The 23,687-nt window shown below is 45.3% G+C and overlaps 1 protein-coding gene and 1 long non-coding RNA gene across 3 annotated transcripts in view; one reads left to right on the forward strand and one right to left on the reverse strand.

Annotated features, from left to right (window-relative positions):
• Positions 1-2,804: 2,804 nt before the first annotated feature.
• On the reverse strand, positions 2,805-10,517 carry LOC308224997. The gene is made up of 3 exons (XR_013957650.1): positions 10,384-10,517; positions 6,377-6,430; positions 2,805-4,259 (listed from the first exon to the last, which is right to left on the reverse strand). It is a non-coding gene; the product is annotated as an uncharacterized lncRNA (long non-coding RNA).
• Positions 10,518-21,808: 11,291 nt separating this feature from the next.
• The window catches only part of PTPRG (protein tyrosine phosphatase receptor type G), a gene marked incomplete at its 3' end in the record, with an annotated part of 403,062 nt that continues 401,183 nt past the window's right edge, over positions 21,809-23,687 (forward strand). For both annotated transcript variants that reach the window (XM_080625483.1, XM_080625484.1), the window contains exon 1: positions 21,809-22,072. In XM_080625483.1, the coding sequence (XP_080481609.1) occupies positions 21,988-22,072 (85 nt within the window). In that variant the 5' untranslated portion in view covers positions 21,809-21,987. The remainder of the gene's footprint in view (positions 22,073-23,687) is intronic.

Genomic DNA, 23,687 nt, shown 5'->3' on the forward strand with positions numbered 1-23,687 from the left:
GCCCCGGAATCATCCTCTGAGACTGTCAGCTAAGCGCCTTTCAAAAGCATTAAATACACGTCCTAAGATGTATCCCTAGCTGCATGGAGCCACTTAGCAAGAACCAAGTGATAGACCTTGGGAATGCTTTGCAAGATCAAAATCAAGGCTACCATGCGTTCATTTTTTTCCCATTGGAGGTGAATCCAGCAGTGAAAATCACTTCCAAAGTACTTAAATGGGGAGAGTTGAATTCTCAGGTCTGTATCCATAACAAGTAGTTCCCTGAGCGGCCCGAACTAACATTGCCTGGTTTTCTGTGGGTCACACTGAGATTTCCCAATATCTTAGAAGGTGTGGGATGTGACTGAAGTTTTTTCCCCTTAGCAGAAGCATTAGAATTGCCTCTTCCCTCTCACAGCCTACTACCGTGTATTAAAGCTGTAGGTATTAAAGGCCTCTATCCCCATTCCCACGTTTGCATGATCCCAGGAAACCAGTCTGAAACATTCCTTGACCATGTCACGAAGCATCACAGTCCTGTCTGCTGGATAACGGCTTTCCAGTGGGCTTTTTGCAGTGGTCCTACAGAAAGCCACCACATGTCCACAGCTGCTGCTATTTTAAGACCTAAAGCAGTAAATGTTTAAAGATGAAATTTTCAGTATGATGACCTAAGAATCATTTCAGGATACCAAGGAAAAAATGCTCACAGAAATCTGCCACCTCACTACAGAATCTACAGGGCTGTTTCTTCTTTTTGCTTCTTGATATGGCCATGTCTTTCTATTTTATTTTTTCTAAGTGTTTTCATTGATTTCTTTTTCATTTTATGCACAAACTGAACACAGTTGATCAGTAGATACAAAATGCATCCTGCAACATTGCCAGTAGCCTAACATAAGGGATTCAGTTGCTGAATTGTCGTAAGATTAGGCCTAAGCCACAGTATAAGCTTCATCGATCCAAGCACAGCAAGATATCCATTCAATAGCATGTGTTTTAGCAAGGTTTTCCACTTGTAAAGACTTCCTGCAAATTAGGGTTCATCCAATATGTGCTATAAACACGGTGGATCAAATCTTGCTTCAGTTTAAAAAAACCATCTCACTCCTTAGGAGCTGGGTGTATTGTGTAAGCAAAGAGACACACATGTAATGAAGTTAGCTTTCAGGAGAGCCATAGCTGTCAGGCTGCATGTTTAATAGACGCTGTTCTTCCTGACAAGGTGCCTCCAAAAAGCCAAAGGATGAAAGCACAGATGATGTGCTCAATGTTCATAAAGCCATAGGTTCAGTAAAGCTGCTGTTGTTACCAGCTAAGCTGTTCTTAAACATAAGCATCTGCAGCGAAGAGGTTACAGAAAGGTGCCTGACTCTTGTCATTCTGCAATCCCATCGCTGGAGTATCTGAAAGCCTCGGAGTGCAGTGTGTCCTCTCACCCTGCCCCGCAGTGGGACAGTGCTGCTGCCATGACACGCATAGGGGGGCTTAGTAGGCAGGAGCCAAAGGCCTCTTCCAGTCCTCGGCCAAAGGACTCTTCCAGTCCTTAGTAGGCAGGAGCCAAAGGACTCTTCACAGCCTACTCTGTGACCCTGGCTGTCCCTGCTCTCAGCCATGGTCTCCACCTGTTGAGAGGACCATAAGAATTCAGTGGGAAATAGGGTATAATACCACAAGAGATAAATAACGTGGGATTCCAGATCATGCTGGGGGAAAAGCAGGGCTCTGGGACAGGCTGGTTATCTTTGGTCTGGAGCAGAGGCAGTTGCCAATACATGATTCATTTGGAGCAGACCCTGGTGGCATTTTAGGGGTCTCTCTGTCAGCAAGACTGGCAGAAACCCAAATGGCAGAGGTGATCTAAATGCATCTAAGGGTTTGTCTTTCTGCTTGCAGCATCCGTCACCCAGCAGAAGGCATGCAACGACGTGGTTGTGATCAGACCCCAGAATCAAGCCACGCCAAATGAAGTGGGCATGCTGACACCAAAGGAAGAAGCTGAATGGTATACAGAGTTTCAAAATGATATACATCTACCAGGAAAATAATGACTTTATATCACCTAAGGCTGTTTTTTCTTTAGATTTTCTTTCGTTGGATTTTGCCCAAATCATAAGTCTTATTTGGTTCTAAATACCTAAAAGTAGAAATTCTGTTTCAGTTCTTTATCCTAAAATCTTAAATGCACATCATGCAGACTTTGGCATCAGAAAGGACTGACAACATAATGATTTTACAAATACGTGAGGCTTAAAATTACCACCAGTATGGTTTTATTCACTGGATGCTCCTCTTGAGAATAAACTTGAGTACTGGTAAACATATTCCTGAATACAGTCTCAGCTGGTACATATACCTTAGCATCTTTCCACACAGATTAAGAAAGCCCTTTATTATATAAATGTCCCCATTTTTTCCAATTGGGAACTGATTGCTTATGTATACTTAGTTGTTGATGTTGCTTGAGGAATGAGTCATCCCTATTTCCACTGAGAATATCCTCGAACTGCTTTAGTTTCATGTAGGGAGCTGTATTACTTTGCTTAATTATATAAAGATTCCAGATCACGAAGATTTTATGTTATTAACACAAACATCAAATGGTTTAAGCAAGTTCCTAGAATACCTAAGTGGGGAAATCAAAACAAGTGCCTTAGAGGAACTGCTGCGCGAGTTCTGAAAGGGTGGGCAAACGAAAGAAATTAATAAGTCAAGTGGCATGGTTTAGTGTGAGGTGTCCCTGCCCATGGCAGGGGGGTTGGAACTGGGTGATCTTAAGGTCCTTTCCAACCAAACCATTCTATGATTCTGTGGTTTTACTCACAGAAAACTAATAAACAGGCAAAGATACCTTCCTTTGAAGGTGAAACCTCCAGTGGCTAATGCTTCACCTTCTTTTATTTAGCCTAAAAACCCCACCCTGCAAAAACCATAAACAGATCTTTACATTTATGAGCTGGAGAAGTCTACCCACATGAGCTTTTTCAGGATCAAGACCTGAGAGAATGATTTCTGTTCATAAAGCACTTTTAAAGTTTTATGTGCCAAATTTTGAGAACAATCTATTTTCACCAACCCACTCTGACCTTATTTGCTCAGCAGGCACTATTTCTAGAGCTGCCAGGAACTTCAACATGGCCATCCATTTTGCTGTCAGCTCTTGAGGAGATAAGGTTAGTGTTTTCCAATGCTTTATGCACTTATTCAGCTAGTTGAACGGTTCCTCATAGACATGCTGGGTATGGGATTTTTTAGTGAATGCAGATTCAGGGAGGCCCTGCATAGGTCTATTTATGCCATGATTACAGTCCAGGGACAGATTTCCTTTGAATGCAAAGCATGACTTGCACAGAGTCAAAAAGGGAAAAAATGGCCTTTTATAGAGCACAGACAGATGAAGAGCTCAGCTAAGAGGGAGCCTGGTTCCTCCTCCCTGTCCTCTCTCCAGGAGAACCAGGTGGCTTTTGTCACAGTGGAAATCAATCATACTGTTCCCGGCTCCCATCTAGTCACTGTGTGTGAAATAAACCCTATTTCTAGGGTTGAAGTGGGACGCAGGGGAAACCGCAGTTTGCTACCCCCTATGGATAATACACAAGGTAGTAATCTAGTGCAAGACCTGGATTTAAGGAAAAGTTCCTAAATATGTGTTTGCCCCAAACTTCCTCTTCTTTTAGGGGCTCCAAGAATGTGAGACAAAGACACTGACCTTGCACCTGCTTAAGCTTTACTAAAAGAATTGAAATTTATCAGTTGTGCTTTACCATTCAGTATCTTTGCTTTCTATACCCAGAAATGCTTATTAGATATTACCTTTCACTTCATGATTGAAAAGAATAAAAGGTGATTAACTCCACAGATGGTAATGGAGCTTCCAGGAATGTGCCTTTCTTCATCACTGTTTTCTGCTCTTTGTCTCCCTAAAGACCCGCTCACTGCACAAGCTGGTAGATGAATGGACAGCTTTGTTGAATAAGACTGACAGTATCTGGTTTGAAATTCAGACTAGTAGCTGGTTATTAAATATAATAGCTTGTTTGTGCTTCTTAAGAAAAGAAAAATTTCTTAAACCCCAACTCTCATAAGCATAATAATTTGTTTCAGCTTTTACACCCATGGCCTTGAAGTTGTCTTCTGTAGCAATCAGACTTTGAACAGGTTCATTTACTCTTTTCAGACTTCTCAGAGACTTCAACCTTTGCTTTGGTTATTCCCTGATGAGCAGCCTGCAGAATCATTTCGATCCATCCAAAATCTTCCATGGGCACTACCCAAGCCTGTGGCAGAATGAAACATCACGCTAACAAATAATAACATTCAGATCTTGAAGTTTCCTTTACATGTATCTCAGATGCCACATAAAAACTTAAGTTTGAGCATGCAGTTGTGGGATTATTTCTACAAGTATCCACTACAGGCCTGAGGACAGTTCTGGGACGTACTGGCGATTGCCACCACATATCTATGATACACCTTATTTTGGGAACATCCTTTGCAGGCCCTGATTCCCATGTTATGGATGAATCCTGGTTGTACCTGTGAAATTTTACCGGCTCAGGCAGATCCTCTGCAGTGCCCACCCATCCAAATCCCTGCTTTGGCAGCTTGGATACCCAGGGGGGACCCAGTTAGCCCAGTTTCAGTTAGCTGAAATAACTGCAGGAAAACAGAAAGCATTTCTAACTGAATCAAACCATTCATGTGTTACAAGTAAAATTATCTCCCACTGGTTTATCCTACAGAAAGTGGGAGAGTTTGGAATACCATTAAAAACAGCACAGAGGATTAGCCAAGCTCCGTTTCAACTTCCTGGTGATCTCATTCACCAGCCCAAATGAATTTAAATATTTTAAAACCTGGTTTTAAAGTAATATAAAATATTTATAAACTGTAATTACAAATGACAGTGAAAAGCAGAGTTGATTAGTGCAGACAAAAGTATCAACAGACTGAATTGGGGAGCAAACACCTCCTCTGGGGTTGTGTAGCTTGCTAAAATATTTATATTGAAAACCCAGAAGCTTTCCCCTTGTAACTCCTCTGGGAACAGGCTTTTTCCCAGGTGTATCATCCTATACGGATCAGGCATTACTTTAATGTGTAAGTAGCTCACCAGAAGGTGCTATGCTAGAAATCTAAATATGGTTACAATGCCTGTGCAGAGCAGGACAAAGTAAGAGGTTCTGGGAGGACTTGGAGCTGTCGCCTCCTGCCAGGGTAATCGCTATCTTGTGGCTCTCCTCTACACGCTTAGCCCTCAGCACTGAGCTGCTGGCACAGGGCTGACAGCAGCCATGAAACAGGGAGTGACTGCTGGCCTGGTGGCATGGTGCGCTTCTTTGTGCCTCAGTGTGGATAGGAATTGGAAGCATCTTTCTTAGTTAAGGTTAGGAGGAAGAGGAGGGCAATATTGTTCTCTGCATTCCTCAGCTGGGGAATACAGATACTTTTAAATAGAGAGTTAATATGTAGGAATCACTGCTTACAGCTTGCCTAAAGAGAATCTACCTCTCAGCGTAACTAACTGAGCAAGAAAAATATGGTGTTTGCTCTGTCTTTGGTGTATTGCTGTATGGAACTTACAAAACTGTGATGGCTTGGGAGTAAACATCAACACCATGAGCTCTCAAAATGAAAAAGCATTCAGAAAAGCTGAGATCAAACTCCAAGGATCACCAGATACTATGATAATTCCCTTGTGAAATGGACATCTGCTGCTGGTGCATAAAGCTGAAGTAATGCTACCGAGACACTGCCGGAGGGCCAATTCAAAACTGGCTGCTGAAAACTTGTCCCATAAAGGTGGGAATAGTGGAAAAACTCTCATCAGCAACAAGTAGCTGTCCAAATATTGCACAATACGCACCATTATAAGAACATGGAAAAGAGGAATGTCTCATTGGAGATATAAACAATGCAGACAGGCACAAACACATAGGCTGTGTGAGCTGAGATAGACTGCCTTTGGGGGCAAAATAAGAGTTATCTGCAAAAAGGAAGAGGACTGTGGATTATAAACTAAGCTGGTACTCCATAAATATGGTAAGAGTAGTTTATCTGCAAGAGGATTCAAAGACCAAAGAGAATTTGCTATGCTTAGATCAATGTATTCCTGAAATTCTGCAACTTAACTGTGCCTTCCCTCCATGTGCAAATGGAAAGCAGAGACTTGATTTATTTATCAATAAATCCACAGCATAATTGAACATACAGAAAAAAGTAGTGCCTGAGGATAGCTGAAGCAATATTAAACTACCCCCCAACGTTTGCTGAATCTGCCGCTTTTGTCCCTGCAAATTTCACTGTGTCAGGACACCACTGTGCGGGGAATGGGTTCTCTCAGGGCAGGGCAGGAATCTGTGTCAGACACTCTCTTGCTTTCCTCTGTTCCTACCTTTATATGTTCTCTGAGCTCCTTTCTCGGGATCCAACCATAGACTGTGTGGTGCTGGAAAAGAACATGGAAATGCTGGCCAAAGAGAAACCCCTTTATGTGCTCCTTTCAGCTCCAACCAAGTTCTTGCTCATGCATCTCACAGGGAGAGCCTTTCCTGGACTCTCCCCAGACCCTCTGCAGAAGCAGAGGCAAGAAAAAACAGAAAGAGAGCTTCCCAGCTTTCCCAAGAGATAAAGATACAGAGAAAGCTTAGAGGATAGGTAGCAGAACAGCTGTTGCTTATTCCCCAATTCTGCCTTCCCCACCTTCAGCATCTCTACTTTGTCTAAGTCCTATCCCTCCGTTAAAACACAACTGAACCTGGAATCATCAGCATCATCAAAGAGACACTGACTTTTACTTGCTTCTGAGCTTTGAAATGAACGGTCCCCATTCCCAAGGGGCTTTTAGTTGTTTTGTTGCTCTTATTGTTTGTATATTTGTTTTAAATTAAAATTAGGGTGTACCTGCACCTACAAAACTATGCAGCTGCAGCATTTCAGGAGCTGAGGAAGGTAGGACTGGCAAGGATGTTTGGAGCAAGTCCACCTTTGCCGAGGTATGTGCATTTAGTATACCCACCAAGGCTGTCAGCTGTTTTATCTCCTCTGTTCTTTAAAACCCTGTCCTGGGTTCAGCAGTAGCAGTCATTTTTCTCCTTCCTAGTAGCTGGTGCAGTGCTGTGCTTTTGACTTTAGCCTCAGAACAATGCTGGTAACACCGATGTTTTGAGTTGTTGCTAAGCGATGCTCACTCTGATCATAGAATTTCAGACTCATGCTCTGCCAGGAAGGAGGGGCATGGGAAACAGGGAGGAGGCAGACACCTGACCCTAACTAGCCAAAGGGGTATTCCACACCACAGCCCGTCATGCCCAGTATAGAAACTGGGGAAGTAACCTGGAAAGCCCAGATTGCTGCTCAGGTTTGGCTGGGTATCAGTTGGTGGGTGGTGAGTGGTTGTATTCTCTTCCCTTGTTATTTCCCTTATCATTATTATAATTGGTGTCAGCAGCAGTGATTTGTGTTATACCTTAGTTACTGGATTGCTCTTATCTCTACCCGTGGAAGTTACATTCTTTCCGTTCTCCTCTCCATCCCTCTGGGAGCAGGGGGAGGAAGAAGGGGGGAGCGAGAGAGTGGCTGCGTGGTTCTGAGTTACCAGCTGGGCTTAAACCACGACAAAATTCTACAGCTACTCCAGCATCCTGTTGCAGTGCTTACCTAGGCTTATAGTTAGAAAGACAACCTAAATCTATCTTGTTGGAAATTAAAGCAATTTTTCCTGCCCTTACCTCAGTGAGTAGTGGATTACTATCTTCTTTTAGTAGCTTCTTGCACACTGGAATTGTTATCCTACTGCCCTCAATTGTGTAAATGAAACAAACTGTGTTTCTACAAACTTTTCTCATAGCTTATGCATTTAGGGCTTTCTATTTATTCCTGTTCCTGACCAGTGGGAATGAACCTTTTATTTAAATATATGGTACTTAAGGCAGATTCAATGTAAACTGGTACAACTCTGATAGCTCTGAGCACAGCAGAGTGATGGTGCTTGGCATGTTACAAGCAGTGCTACTGTTAGTACATTTTACAAGATTTGCTTTCTTACAAGTACATCTCACTTCCCATTTACTGTTGATGTTATCACCTTCAGATCTTTCAGGCTTCTGCTGTCTTTTTGTATGTGCAGATTTGGCTCCTCCCGCCTATATGTAGTTCTTTTTATTTCAGTTGAGTTATTCTGTTGAATTAGCATAATTTCTCTTTTACTGAGAGCACTGGCTCTAATTGTGGTGCTATAGTATTCCCTGTCCCTTCCAAAATGGTGTGATTCACAAATGTTATTATCTTGAATTTATTCTTTCCAGTGGTAGCTTGTTTAAAGTGAGGCTGAGAAATCCATGCTTTCTTGAGAGTTCCTTTGTCCATTTTCTTGAAAGCAGGAACTAGATTTGCCCTCTTACATTTCTGTGGGACTTGACCTGTCCTCCACAGGTTCTGAGAGATAGTAACTAATAATTATGATATCACACTGCTTAATTCCTTAACTTCTGAAGGGGAACAGGTCTTGCTGTCCAGAATATATGGAACTCAGCTAAATCTGCTCCCATTTTTTCTCCATCACCCTGTTAGAACAAATTGTGGTTAAGGATCAAGTAACAATTAACCTTTTTTTGAGGCAAGACCCTAAGATAGCATTTCAAGAGTGAGCAAAATTGCTACTACATCCTCTTGGCTCCCTTTCCCCTCCAAATAAAGCCCTACAAAGCTTGTGAGAGGAAGAATTATCAGAAAGCAGAGTGAGAGCGCAAGCTGTTATGGCAACTTGAACTCTTCCTTAGTTATATCATTGTGTTGTCTGCTCGACTTCCCTCTTTGTTCTGATTAATTGGCAAATTACTGCTCAAGTCATTCATTTCTCAAAACTTATTTATTTTGCCTCACAACATTTATTTGCACAGCCCCACTTGTTGTATACAAAGCTTAGTCGTTAATGGAGTTCAGAACACCCTTTCACAGCATGCATTTCTGTTCAGTCCAAAGACTACAATACGCCATATACATGAGTCTCCAGCTTAAATTAATCTTACTTGATTTTATCCTGCTTGATTACTCTTTATGTACTTTCCTTAAAGTCATGCAATTTTTTACTTATTATTTTGACTGCTTTCATTACGTGCTTCCACAGTTTGCGTTACCTAACTGAAATAGATTTATTTTTATAAGAACAAAGGTAAAAGAACACAGTCTCAGGTGTCCATTTAAGTAAAAGTGAGGCAAAACAAGTAACTCCACACTGAACTCTTTAACATGAGGGACACTGGAGAAGATGTTGGCACTGTTTCAGCGTGTCTGGATGTGAACATACCCATGTGAAGGTCTGTTTTACAGGCTATCTTGGCTGCAGCCGTGCAAAGCACAGCAGGAAGACACATCTGCAAGAGAGTGTATATTTCTGGAGTTTCAATAAAGCTGACTATTGGCAGTGTTGATCTGAACTTCTGTCCAGGTTTGATCGTCAGTGCTAGCTTACAGACACAACAGGAAAATAAACTACATGTGAAACAGGCCTATGTGCCCAGAGAACCTGTGGCTGCCCCTTCCCTGGCACTGTTCAAGGCCAGGTTGGATGGGGCTGGGAGCAAGCTGGTCTAGTGCAGTGCAAGGTGTCCCTGCCCATGGCAGGGGGTTGGAACTGGATAAGCTTTAAGGTCTCTTCCAACCCAAACCAGTCTGAGATTCTATAGAAGGGCTTTAAGATGAGTGAGCATCACCTGCAGTAAAGCTGAAACCTCCAGCCTTGGTAGAGGACACCAGTAGTGAGCCATTCAGACTTGGTGCAGTCAGTCTTTGGAACTCATGGAGGCAGCACCCAGACCAGTCTGTCTCCGGTGGGGTGGAGTAACAATGAGGATGGCTCTAAGCTGGCTTAAGCAGACTGCAGAGCCCCGAGCAGATTGCAGCGTTCATTCAAGCAATCAAGCCAGCTGCTGGGCTATCAAGGCTCAAACTAGCTAGAATAAGCTCTAGTAACTTGTCCGCTCCCAGGGCAGACCCGTTTCAAGGTTGGAGTCTCAGGCTGGGTCTCAGCTGCAGCCCCACAGCCACACACCGTACGCACTGACTCAGCACTGCCTGCAGGCTTCGCTTGAGAAGCTGCCCCAGCCCTGCAGCAATTGCTTTGACCTCCAACTGTGCTGATAACAGCACCAATAACAAGGAGTCTGAAGGGAGTGTGAGTGTTGGGAATGCTCTACGGACACTTGCTAGCCAAGGGGAATGCACCTTTCTACTCTATGCTAGCTGTAGGAAGACAGTGAAACAGGCCAGAGCAGAGAAAATGCCTGCAAAGAGCAGTCAGAAGGGGGAAGAAGGCTCAAGATGTGGTTTGTATTTTATAACTGTTCTTTAAGTGACCAGTTAAACCAAAGCCTGTGAGTGATAGATAGGAATAACACCTACCTGATCTGAAAACGGGAGCCTTGGTGACTTTCACATCTACTGCAGACAAGCAGTATCTTCCTTGGTCATAGATGCACATATTAACACTGCTATTGCTGCCAGTGTCTAAGAGGGCAGCTGCCCCCATCTGCACGTCCAACAGATGCTCCTGGTACCTCTGCTTGCTAGATAAAGCCAACCAGTAATATCAGCAGACTCCAAGCTAGCTTTATCTAACTAGCATGGCTACTAGTGACGTGTGAGGGGCATGCAGATCTCAGGAGCTGCCCTCACAGACGCTGGCAGTAACACTGTCAGATGCTCAGTTAAGGGTGGAGATGGCTGCTGCCAAACCTTTTAAATGCAGGAAGAAAAATAGCCGGGTTATTTATCTCATTTTATTTACAGTAACAGGAGACTGTTGAACATGATATAAGCACACTACAATAAAATCAATAGAGAATAGCAAGAGCAGAAATAAAGATCAGCCAACTTGAGGAAACTACTAACTTGAATGAAAGGATCTAACAGGAGGGTAAACTGAACAGCTCAGGAAAACCAACCCAGCAAAACCAAAGCGGATAATTCCTGGGTTTGATTAGATAAATCCTGAGCCTTCCACTGAAACGAGGTGCCCTTGACATGATGGTTTTCCTGAAGCCTTTAAAGGGAATTTTGCTCACCAAGTACTTGAAAAATTCCATAATCAAGGACCTGAAAGTGCATCATCTCCACTTTGTCTGATCTCAGGTGAATATAATTCCAGAAGCTGATTTGCCCTCACTGTTACTGCAGGACTGGAAGCCAGAGAGAGCATCCAACCACTGAGCAAGTCACTCTGTCCCTTTTGAAGTCAACATGAGTTTTGCCATTGGCCTTAAAATAGTGGCAGAAATTCTCACCCCATGTAGAGAGATAGTGGGTTTCTAAGTATAGACTAATGCTTCCCTTTCAGATGTAAAAAATAGGTGGTATCCTAAGTTAGCATGATTGAGAGGTATCTCTGTGATAAAGTTACTCAGATTCTGAGACAAAGTTTCATGGGCAAAGCTCAAGTCCAACTAGAAAAGCTGTTATCGGGATCACTGACCCAGGTTAATCCAGTTTGTGAACCATTTATATGATAAGATACCAAGAAATCTGTTTTTAAAGAGCCAAAACTGTGTTTCCTGTTGGGCTGATTTCTGTCTGGATCAACTGGACTGTAAATGAGCTATCAAGGATAGCTACCCATTAGTGGAGGTTACAGCACAAGCCACCACTATACTTTGCTGAATATCCTCTCAGGAATCGCCTGATCTCCTCAGGTTGGTTGCAAGGGCTGTGTTAAACCACCCACCCCAGGTCCTACTGAAGTATTTCAGACTGTATTGTAACCACAGGTTAAAGACATCACCTGGTTTGTTTCTAACCACAGACAGTATGACACTGGGAAACAATATAAAGATGGAAACTTGTAAGCAGGTTGAAATCTCTAACCTGAAGCTTTAAAAAACCTATATTTGATCCAAGACAGTTCTTCTCTGTAAAAATGTGACCCCTGAAAAGTTCCTGAACTTTTCTCAAAGTTAGACATTTTGAATTATCACTGTTCAGTGATGTCTGGTTTCAACTGTCTTTTCCTTCATTTCTCCTTCTTTCTTTTCTGCCACTGAATGTCTTAAAATGAATGATGTGAGGGTTCCATTCTTTACGTTTCAATTTTGCTGTTTCTCTAGTATTAATTTTTCTTGTTCTGCTGCTTTTCAAAACTTTTGTGTCTCTTGTGAAGTTTAAGAACAGAAAGAAATCTTAAAAAGAACTCTCTCACTCTCTTGGCTGGCGACTGGCGGGTTCCAAACACTTTTCAGCTGCACATTCCAGTTCCACTGATCCCAGATAACTGTGCAGGTAATTGAATTGGAAATGGTTCACATTCCTATTTGTATCTGTTAGGCCCAAAGAAAACAGTGAGTAATGAAAAAGAACCATGGACATTGCTCATACTGGAGTGGCCTGTGCAGTAGAGACAGATGGGTAGGAGGGGGAAAAGGTACAATGGGGAAAAATGAAAAGCCAACCTCAAAGAGTTTCTATTAAGGCTAGACATTGATATTTGCATCAAAGAGAAAACGTTTTCAACTGTGAACATGCATGAACACTTGTGCATTTAAAGGAGATGCTTATTCCATATCGTAGCTCAGCTAAAAATTCCATATCACAGAAAGCAGTAATTATTCTGGGTTTTCATATTGTAAACCTGGTCACTGTCATTCTTCCTTTGCCTCCACATGCCTCAATGCCACATTTTCTACAATCGTGGGGAGATTGCCTGGCTCTCACTCAGCTGGCTCAGCTAATGCGATTCATAGGCCTTCAAATGTAAGCTTGTAAACTGTTTAGTTGTTTTTCTATATAACAGCTTGTTTATTAACAGCTCATTCAATGGAGGAAGGAGAAAAAGCTAGTGCGACCTCTTTTGATATTGCTCAGCAGTGACCCTGGCTTCCTCGGATCGGTCGCCAGTACTCACTAACTGGTGTTTGTCAGTGCTTGTTGTTTTGCTGGATAATAGTACATTGTGCTAGCAGTGGTCTGTATTAGTAGCAGGTAACAATGAGCTGGCAAAGTAAGTGTCTTTCTTATGGTAAGGTCATAAAAATGATGTACAAAAATCCAAGAGAAGGCTCATTAGGATGCTCCAGTGCAGTGCTAGAAAACTTGTGCTGTCTTGAGAGATTTTTGCCAGCACTTCCGTCTGATCGTTGGTCAGGACCCACCTTACTGCTCTATGCTCCGATGGACTTGTGGAATGAGGATGGATCACCCCTCGAGATATGCTACGTGATTTCCAAGCTGTACGTCTACTGATCATGGCGTGTACCTCATGAAAGATGTGCTTTGTCAAGATACCAGGCTCATAAAATGCCAGGATGGGTGTACCCAGAGACCGCCCACACCAGGGATGATGCCCATTATTCCCATAACTATATGGTAGAAGGCTGTGCTGTGCATTGCAATTAAAAATGTGATCTTGAAATGCCTGAACCCTGCTCTGGCGCCCTTGTTCCATTTTTGCTGTGCTGAAAGAAGGTGTTGCCATGCCATGCCCTCTGCTTTCCTAAATGGTTACATGAAATCTGTAGTGTTACCTGATGGCTGAGACTTCTTGCACTTTTCTTAGTGTTCCGTATGGAAATACCAGGCAAGTTGGTGCCTTAAACAGTGCTTAATAAAGAGAATTGTGCTTGACACAGATTTCCCCACCCACAAAATCCTATCCACCTTACTTACAAACAGTTCGTTTACAGAAACATCCTGGTTTTGGCGTTTGCCCTGCAGATCCTCTGCTACCGCTCAGGCAAACTGGCAAAGCTGCAGCACAGAGAAATCAGGTTTCAAAGTGAGTGATTGATGAAACATGGACTTCTCCGTGTGTGCACAGAGACTCCCCCGTGTGGCACGACGGCTCCGGCCGCTGCCGCGGTCAGGCCGGCAGTGAACGTAATGAAATGTGGCCCGGAGAAGACTCCCATGTTCAGGAGTGGCCATCACTGTGCAATTAATGTTGGCTGATGGAGAATAATGTTGTTCGGTTGTGTTTCTGCTGTAGAAACAAAGTAGAGTAATATTTTATTAACCGTGATGTTGTGGGAAAAATCATGAGGTCCCATATTGTTTTACTGTGAATTAGTCTCACAATTTTATTCTCGGCTTCCTTTTTGCCCAACAATGTGTCTTAAGACGATACCTTTAATAGATGCTAAAATCTATCTGGGCATCATTAGTTATTTTAAAACCTGGGATTATAAATCCATGTGGATTAATAGAACAGCTCAAGGTTTTAAACATATTTTCATTGTATTCCTCTTTAGGTCATTTATGATAAACATCTCCCTTTTGGGCTCACTTCTGAAAGTCTTGCTTTCAGTCCAGAATGGAATGCTTTTACCCAATAAAAATTGATAATTAAAATTTCCTTTACTATGTAGTGTATATCTTACATGTATTTTCTTGGGCACAAGCCGGAGGAAGGACTTGAGTTGTTCCCAAGTTAAACGGCTTGACTCTGCCCTATATTCTACTGGCTCAAATCTACCTCTCAGCTGGGTAAAGAGACGTCAGAGATACACCAGCATAGACAAAGGGAGAATTTTTCCCAGGCTGTTTATTGTTCTCTGGAACCTGGGATCCTCTTCTCCCATTCTCCTCCTGAAACCAACACGAAACAGATGCTGAAGTTCCAAAATGTTTTAAACCCTCCAACACTGTAGCTGTGAGCACGGTGCATTGTAACCACCAGACCTTGATGGCACAAATGTATGCATCATGAACATGAAGTCTGGGTAGAAAAGATAAGGGCACCTTGGCTTTTGACACTTTCAGAGTAGCAAAACGCTGTAGAGAGTAACAACTACATTTCTGTGGCATTTGGTCACATCCCTCCTTGTATCGGCAAAACTTTGACTTGGATCCAAGTAGGTGTTGTTCCAAGAAAGTGAATGCCCAGTTATTTACGTCAGTGGAGTTGTGCCCAGCCACAGTGGATCTATATTTGATGGCAATTGAAAAGATGAATGAAAATAATTTCAGTTGCGTTAGGGATGTAAGCTGTCAGGGGTTTGGATTGCTGCGTATGCAACTTTTTGGATGGCATCTTTTCACTTTCAAGAAACCCTTTTTAGACCAGGCGTCAAGAGGAGGCAGGATGCAGACAAGTAGCCATGCTCATGACACTGATCTTGGGCTGGAGAGGAAGGGAATGGAGAGGCAAAACTAGAGAAAGCAAAGGATATTCTGTGGGTGTGCAGTACAGGCAGGTCTCAGTGGCCTAGATACATGTTGTTGTTTAGCTATTTCCATCAGTGCTTATGGGTATGTATTGATCTCGCTAGCACTCATGTCTGTGGGGTCACTGTGGGTATCTGATTTTATCTCTTTCTTTGGAAGGTTTATTAATATTGACACTTCTTCATTTAATTGGGCCACTGGCTATGGAATCCCTTTTTAACGGAATCATATTAGCTAATGTACTCTCTGTCCACACTCAAATCCAGAGTGCCTTACACAAGCCCATATCTGAGTAACTGATAATATCATAAGAAAAAAAACCAACAACAGAACACAGATCTGTGAAACCAGAGAGAATGGCAAAGACAGAACTATGCTGCAATCTGCAACCTGCATTTCTCTATTGCAACACATAGGGCCCAAAATGAAGTCAGGGTTACTTGTCTCTGTAACACACAAATGTTTTACTTCTTCCCTTGTGCTGTCAAGGCCTCCCCACACACCAGGAGCTGCATTCATTTCTGGAATGCAGTTATTCACATCTGTACAAGCTGTTGTAAATAGTACCAACTGAAAAAGGTACAGAACACAAGTTTGCTCCTCACCTTACACCTGCGCTCAAAAAGAGCGTATCTCCGAAAGTATGTGAATTTGGCAAACGTTCCTCCTTAACTCTCTCTTCTTTCCTCAAACAGATTTGGAGACTGGTTCTACCCTTTATAGAACATATATATTTTTCCCCCCCTTAAAGTGCTCTCCTGGGATTGTCCAGGAAAGTGGTTTTTGCAGTCTGCTTGATCTGTTTTCATCGTGGAGCAATTCCTGAGGCCTGGCTTTGGACACCATTTGCAGCAGGTTTATATTAGAAGGCTATGTGTTGTTACAGAGCTGTTACTGCTGCTCCCCCTTGGGACCATCGCACACCTGTGACTTTACCCTTCACAAACAGGTTCTGACAACACCTCTTTGACATCCATGCAGGAAGGCAGGCACATGTGGCACTGACTCCTTTGAGAAAGCAGCAGTGAAATGGAAGAGGGGGAAAGAAGCAGCAGAAATTCCACCTTCAATAAATTTATTCATTCCAACCAATTTATTTATAGAGGAAAAGATGGAGTCTGATGTTTTGGTTGCCATGCATGAAGTCTTTAGAAGATACCCCCTTGTGATCCTGGCTTTCTGGAGTCCTCTGGAAGACAAGGGGTCTGGAAACAGAGGCTATTAGAGAGACAAGAAGATTTCTCATCTTAACTGTCTATAATACGTCTAGGTCCAGCATGCTGCACTCATGCTGTTCCTTCTAGCAGCTTATGTGCAGCCTGAGTTCCTGCTGCCTGCAAACCCTGCCCTGTCCTCGAGTCAGCTTTGCTGTGTGGAAAAAACCTGGCAGTTGCAGTTATCTCACTGGCGAACTGATAGTGTTCAAAACACTGAGGTCGGATAAAGCCTTCCCAGTCCGGAGCATTTTTGCTTTTCTGCAGCTGAACCTCCCAAGACTTACACTGAACTCAAATATTACTGAAACCTATGAATGATTTTTTTGCTAACAATGAAAGTTCATCAGTCTGTTGTCTCATTAGCTTCCACCTTAAATTCTGCAAAGATGGTATATTCCTGGTGAGCTACTTACATGGGAGCAGACAAGCAGGACAGGAACCTGTGTCTTCCACGCTCACCCCTCAGCTCCAGTCATTACCATGGTTGCTCTGTTCACTGCTTCACTGATAATAGATTTTTTTTTCCTTGTTCTTATCTTGTAACGAGAGAGGATTTGTGAATTAAACACACACACTTGCAGCCCAAGCAAGGTCACACCACAGAACTCTAAACTGCAGTTGCTTTACAAAGAAAGAAGCTCATTGCTGATCAGTCTGACCTTCCACTGTGCCGGTTGCTAACACACACTTTTACAGAACATAGTCATTTTGAGGCCATTTCAGCAGACAAAAGCACAGTATAACTTCAAGATTAAGATGAAGCTTTCAAGTAGGTATTTCAGCATGTGACTGAGTGTCTGTTCTGAATGATTTAGCCTACGGGGACCCTAAGGTGAAGGTTCCTTTTACAGACCACAGGAACATAGAGGTATTGGTCTTCCAAAAGAACCTGCTGCAAAACTCTGTGGGACACTGCCCAGCCAGGACATCTTGGAGCATCATCATATATACCCGCATTCATATAATGCTGGTAGTGTTACGGATGTGTGGCCTAATAATACTTGCAGTAGTCTCTGCCATAAAGTGGATGTCTTTACCTAGAGTTTGAATCACCCATCAACATTTTTCATACGTTTTGCTTTACCTGCCTCTCTGGGTTAATCTATTTTTACGTCTTCGTAAATCAGACAACACAGCTCATTGCTATGATTACGCTGAAATAAAGTCCTCTTTGTTTAATCACAGCCACTTTGCCTGCCCTACACTTCTGTTTCTCAGCAGGTCCTCAGATGCCTTGTTAAGACTTTCAAAGCCTCACAGCACACTCTGAGAAGAATGTAACTGTCCTGAGGCAATGAGAAAGTAACTTCACAACAATATAATTTATGAAACTCCAACTTCAGCATCCTTTTTTTCCTTTGTATGCAAAGCTAAACAGGAACTAGGGCTGCTGAATTAACCTGAAAGTTTATAATCTGAACTGTAGCTGACTTATGCTCTCAGGGCTAGATCCCCACCTGGTATTCTCCCCACTGCTCCATTGAGGCTGGCTGCATGTAAATCACTGAAAACTCGACCCTTTCCTTCTAAGCACAAGTGTAACTTTCTGTATCTGGGTTTTTTTTTTTCTTTGATTTTTATTTCCCCAATCATTTATATGGTCATTATAGATGTTAAGAAGCCTGTTTTGGAAATGATTAATGCTATTAATACTTTTCTAATTCAATAAGCCCTCTCCTCTTTGAGCTCCTTGCAGTATTTTTCTGCTTTCCTCAGCTTCCCACTAATTCAAATCTATGACAAATGTGAGGCTTTGTTTCAGCTATTATTTCTCACATCTCACATCACATTATTTCCTCACATCAAATAAATTAGCAGACTTTCATTTCTTTCCCAGGAGTGATGCCCATATGTTGATGAAAGCAACATAAAAATATTACCTGTTCAAACAGGAAGGGAACGGAAAAGATAGAAGTTATCTTTTTTTCACTGTTCCATGCGAAACGGAGATGCGGATCCCATTCCTTCCACCTCGACAGCGCCCACTATGTTTAACAGTACATATTACACGATTTGCAGCCTCCCCGCATCAATCTGGTTTAACTGCGCTGTGTTATAATGTCCCCTCACAATCTCTTCATACAGTAGCAGTTATTTTAATCACGCCACAGTACTTCAGTCACTGGAAAAGGATCAGCTGTCCTATCTAATGTCCACAATGCCCATCACACGGCACCAGCCTGGCAGAGCAGCATGCTGCTAATGCAGTTTTCTCTGTTTGGATAGTTAAAGATACATCTCCAGGCCAATTTGTACCTGTGTATTGTTGATAGACAGAGTGCCGCAGGCAAAGAGATACTGCATGCAGGAAATGGATTCTCATTTAACAGTGGTTTATTTTGTTCTCCGCATCTCCATCATCCATCTTCCCGTTTCTCTGCCCACCCAAATCGCTAATGTGAATCAAAGCTACTTCCGCCGCCACAGCTCCTAAACTGATGGGTGACGATACAATGATTGATTTGCCACTCCAGGACAAGTGGGTACGCATTGTACCACAGTGTGCTGGGTCAAGGATCTGTGCCAGCAGTGGGGGTTTATGCATTTGGTTTTAGAAGTTCAGACCTGAGGGGACTACTGTGAATACCCAGCCTGAGCACTTTTGGTTTCTGATGGGAGCACTGCCTTTCTAAAATCTTCCTTAGCAGCTTGTCTGAAGTCATCTGTGCTCCTCAGGAGACAGTATTGTGCTTATGTATTTCATATCTTACTTGCATGCCTGCTCTGAGGATGGAAAATGTAGAATTCCTTCAATTCCAAGATATGGGGGCAGTTTCAGATTCGTCATTTTCCAAGATAGGAAACCCTAAAGTAATGTAAAAATGTATTTTAAATATAAAGTGATGTAGTTAACAGCTTTTGCAAAGGAGTTTGAAGCAGTGAGAAAAAATACTGATGCAAACTGCTCTTTGAAAATATCCATAATAGAATCACAGAATGCTTTGTGTTGGAAGGGACCTTAGAGATCATCCAGTGCCAACCCCCTGCCATGTGCAGGGACACCTTCCACTAGACCAGGTTGCTTCAAGCCCCATCCTGTACTTTTATTCTTCTTTTGTGAGATTGCCACAGTGTTTCAGGAGTTTTCTCATGTAATGAGGCCTCTTGAAACTCACTTTAAGATTGTCTCTTATGATACCATTTGAAGAGGAAAGTCTCCGTGCTGGAGGAGAACTTGCATACCTCTCTCTCTGCTGCATTAGATCAGCAACATTAGGAATCAATTGCCGAAAGGGAAGTATTTTGCAGGTTCTTCTGGAGCAGCCTAACAAGTAACTGAGCACAGGAGCCACTGCAGAATCCAAAAGGTCAAGGCAGGTGGCGATTTGTTCTTTTGGTTTTCAGAGGAACAAATAAATTCAGGGAAATTTAGCTCTTAAAATTTTATCTTTGTTTTTTTAAGAGAGTTGAAACCAATCTCCGAACCCCACCTGTTTTGAGAAATGATTTAATGAACAATAAGTCAGATAAGAACTTTCATCAGGGCCCATAATTGTTTTGCTTTGTTTTAGGTAAGGGTTTTTTTTGCTTTCTTTTAGATAAATCCTTACACAAGCACCTCCTCTTCTCTTTGCACTCCCCAACGGGTGGTGCCCTCCAGGGCACAGAACATCTAATCAGGTCCTTAAATCATCACACTGGTAAAATCCACATTGGGATAAACAGTTTTGCCTAGCAAGGGCTGCACTTTCAACTTCCAGCTGTAATTTTTGGCAGTCACAATCTGGGATGTGGTGAGAAAGTCAGAGGGAAGCCTACGAACGCCTCCTAATCAGGGGCCCTTCGGCTGCAGCATAATCCACTGATTTGGCACAGGGTGAACCTGGATGGACACAAAGCCACAGCCTCTTCCAGAGCACAGCAGCAGTATCTACCCCAGTCCTGAGGGCTCTGCTCTGGTGATCCCTAAATTGAGGCAAGGGGACAGAAAATCACTGCCATTTCACTGAATAAATATGCTTTCTTTTGAATTTCCCTACTCTTCCTCCTCCTGCCGCCCATCTCCTCTCCTCTGGAAGCACCACAGATGTGAAAGGTTTGCAGGTAGGCAAAGAGGAGATGGTCACAGCAAACGACAGAGCCAGAGCTGAGTGCAGCACGCACTGATAAACCCCTGCCAAAGCCTTTCCCTTCTGAAACAGAATCCTTGTAATGGAAATAATTACCGAAGACACAGACAAAAACTACTTCTGAATGAAATTTAAGCTTCAGCAGACCACAGAACCGCCAGGAAATGCCAAGCCCAAGCAGCCATCCCTTCATCCTGAATTCACACCATTTTCTGTTTCTGTTTCCTGTGCAAAGTTATCAATCACTCAGAAAACTGTTGCCAGGAGGGAGGGAGGAGGAAGCTGTGGATCAAGCTTCGGATACTGAGTGCCCTAGGACAGCCTTCACCTGACTCTGCAAAAATACCAGACAACTCCCTCATGTTGAGAGGGGGCTCTCTGGAAATACGTGGTGTAATGCACAGTACTGGGGGGAAAAACAGCAATTTGAGGGGGGACTGTTGGCAATACCCAGAACGATGAGTATTAACTAGGGGAGAAAAAAAGATCTGGGGAGGAAAGGATGACAGAGGGGGGTCTCTGGCTATGCCCAGTGCAGTATTGGGTACTGGGGGGAAACAAAACTGTATGACTTCTGGGGGGGGACACGACCTTTGGCAATCCCTAGAATGGTGCTGTGTGATCTGGGTGAGCACTGCTGGCAGCACCCAGCGCAGCACTGAGCTGCGTGATTGTGTGTGGGACCCTCTGACAATGCGCAGCACTAAGGGGATGGGGGAGGATGACAGGATTTGGGCTGCGGACACCGCTGGCGACACGGAGTGATGTACACAGGAAGTGGAGGGGACACGGACACCCAACGCAGAGCCCCAACCCCCTCCGCAGCGCGCACCGAGGGCGCGTAACGACGCAAGTCACCTCCGCCACACACGCGCAAAACCCGCGCAGAGCCACGCGGCGCAGTCACGCACGTCGTCCTAGTCCCCATCCCAACACACAGCCGCTCCGCAGGCACAGCGCCAGCCACAGGGGCAACGGTGCGGGTGCGCGCACACGAGCGGGCGCGGCCGCTTTAAGGGCGGCGGGGGCGCGCCTCCGGGGCGCCCGGCGCGCCTCCGCCTCGCCTCTCCGCTGCGCCGCGCTCCCTCCTCTCCCGCTCTCGCTTTCCCTCTCTCTCCCTCGCCCCGCTTTAAAGTCTCCGCCAGGATCCGGGCTCGCCCGGCACTTCCTGTACGGCAGGATGGAGCGCGCCGGGGCCCCGGCTGACCGCCGCCCGCCCGCCCGTGCGCGAAGGCGGCTCTGAGCGCCCCGTCCGCGGCATGCCGCGCTCCCCGCTGCCAGCGTGAGCCCCGCACCCCGCCGAGCGGGGGGACCCCGCGACTCTGCCCTACCCCACACCCGGGGTGAGGGGTTTATTTTTGCCCCCCCCCCCCCCGTCGAAGAGGCGAGCGGGAGCCCCCCGCTTCCTCCCGCAGGAAGAGAGAGGGCTGCGGGAGAAACTTATTTTCAACAAGTTTGGGGCTTTTTTTTTCTTTTATTTTTTTTTTCCTTTTTAATTATTATTATTTTTTCCACCCTGTGCGTTAATTATTTCAGTCCCTCTCCCCTTTCGATGTGCGGCTTTGGACATGCGGAGGCTACTGCAACCGTGTTGGTGGATCTTTTTCTTGAAAATCACCAGCTCCGTGCTCCATGATGTGGTGTGCTTCCCCGGTGAGTGAGCAAGGCGCTTCGGGGGGGGGGGAGTCCCGCTGCTTCCGATACACGTGTCCGCGACCCCCGTCTGGGGTACCGCCGGGGCACCCCGCGAGTGCGGGGGATGCGGTAGGGACCGTGGTGATGGGGTGGCTGCTCCGATGCCGGCTTTCCCTCAGCCTCGCAGCACCCTCCCGGCTGTGGGCAGCGCTGCCCGCGAGTGGGGCCGCGAGCGGTGCCCGGGTTCCCTGCGCCGTATCCGAGCTTCCCGGTGCACTGCAGCCCCCGATGGAGTGGAGCGGGCGGGGAACGGGAGGTCCTATGCGCTAGCCGTGCTCCGCGGGGTTGCTTGCGGGGCCCCCTTTGTGCTGCGGGACTGCCGCCCGCCGCCCCGCAGGGAGCGCGGCTCTGAGCCCTTGTTGCAACCTCGCGTCCCCCGCCAAAAACTTGGCTGTGCGTGGGTCTCTGCGCACCGCACCCGTGCCCGCGGTGGGTGTCTCGCCGTGGTGGGGGGCGCGCCCGCTCCGCACCGGGGCTGCTCTGTGCAGCCACCACCGCACGCCCGCGGGAGAGGGGTTATGCGGGCGGGGAGCACCCAGCGCCCACCGCGCTTAACGCGCACACATAACGCGCACCCCATGGCGTGTGCCTATCGCTCGCTCCGCACCGTAACGCCCGGGCTGGGGCTGCCGGGGCCGGGTGGGCGCCGGGACTCCGCGTCCGCCCCCGCCAGCGCCTCCGGCCCGGGGGGAACTCGCGGGGCTCCGGCTCTCGCCGCCTCCGCAGTGCCCGCGGCCGGCCGCTAGGGGCGCTCTGGGGCCGCCGGGCTCCCCCGCGGGGCCGCGCGTAACCCTTCGCCGGCGCGCGGTCCCCCCCCTCGAGCGCGGGCTGGATTTACTGTCGTGTGTCCCGTCCCCTCCCGCATCAAGGGTTTTCCTGACCCCGGCGCCGTTCGGTTATTCCCCGTTTCCTGCGCTTCGGCGGGGTGATGTGGGGGGCCGCGAGCAGAACGCTCCCCTTCCACCGTTCCTCTTGACCCTCGATGGGCGCCTGATGTGGCCCCTGTCATCGGCTGTGTCCGTCCGGTTGTGCGAGTGTGGGAAGAAAGGCTTAAATTCAGGGAGCTTCATAGGAACTTCCACTTCTCTTTCTTTTCCTTTTTCCCTGAAATACGCTTTTTTTCCCTAAGGCGGAGATAAGCAGTTAGACCCATCCTCTCCCAGTCCTTGCAGCAGTTTCTCACACGGTAAAATGATTTGAAGCAAAACCCAAATATGTTGGAGAGAGGGTTAATACCTCTGCAGCTCTTGAAGAAACATTTATCTTCTTTGTATTGATTTCTTCTCAATTTCAGGCCTCAGAGTGAAGTCTTTCTCTCTGGTTCTGATATATAGTGTACAGTAATTACATCTAGAAGGCAGGCTCCAGGAATGCTTCAGGAAAACAAGCCGTGATGTGGGTTTAATATGACAGTATTATGCTACTCGCTGATATAGATCAGTGAGGTTTGAACCAGTTGATATTTGCATTATGGTTTGAATAGGAAGATGAATGCGGGCAGAGAGTAGTAGGTCTGTGGATGTTTGCTGTGTGTTGGTAAACTCTAATGCTGGAAGGCCTGAGACAGCTGTGT

The sequence above is a fragment of the Psittacula echo genome (assembly GCF_963264785.1).
Source record: "Psittacula echo genome assembly, chromosome: 9".
Lineage (NCBI taxonomy): Eukaryota > Metazoa > Chordata > Aves > Psittaciformes > Psittacidae > Psittacula > Psittacula echo.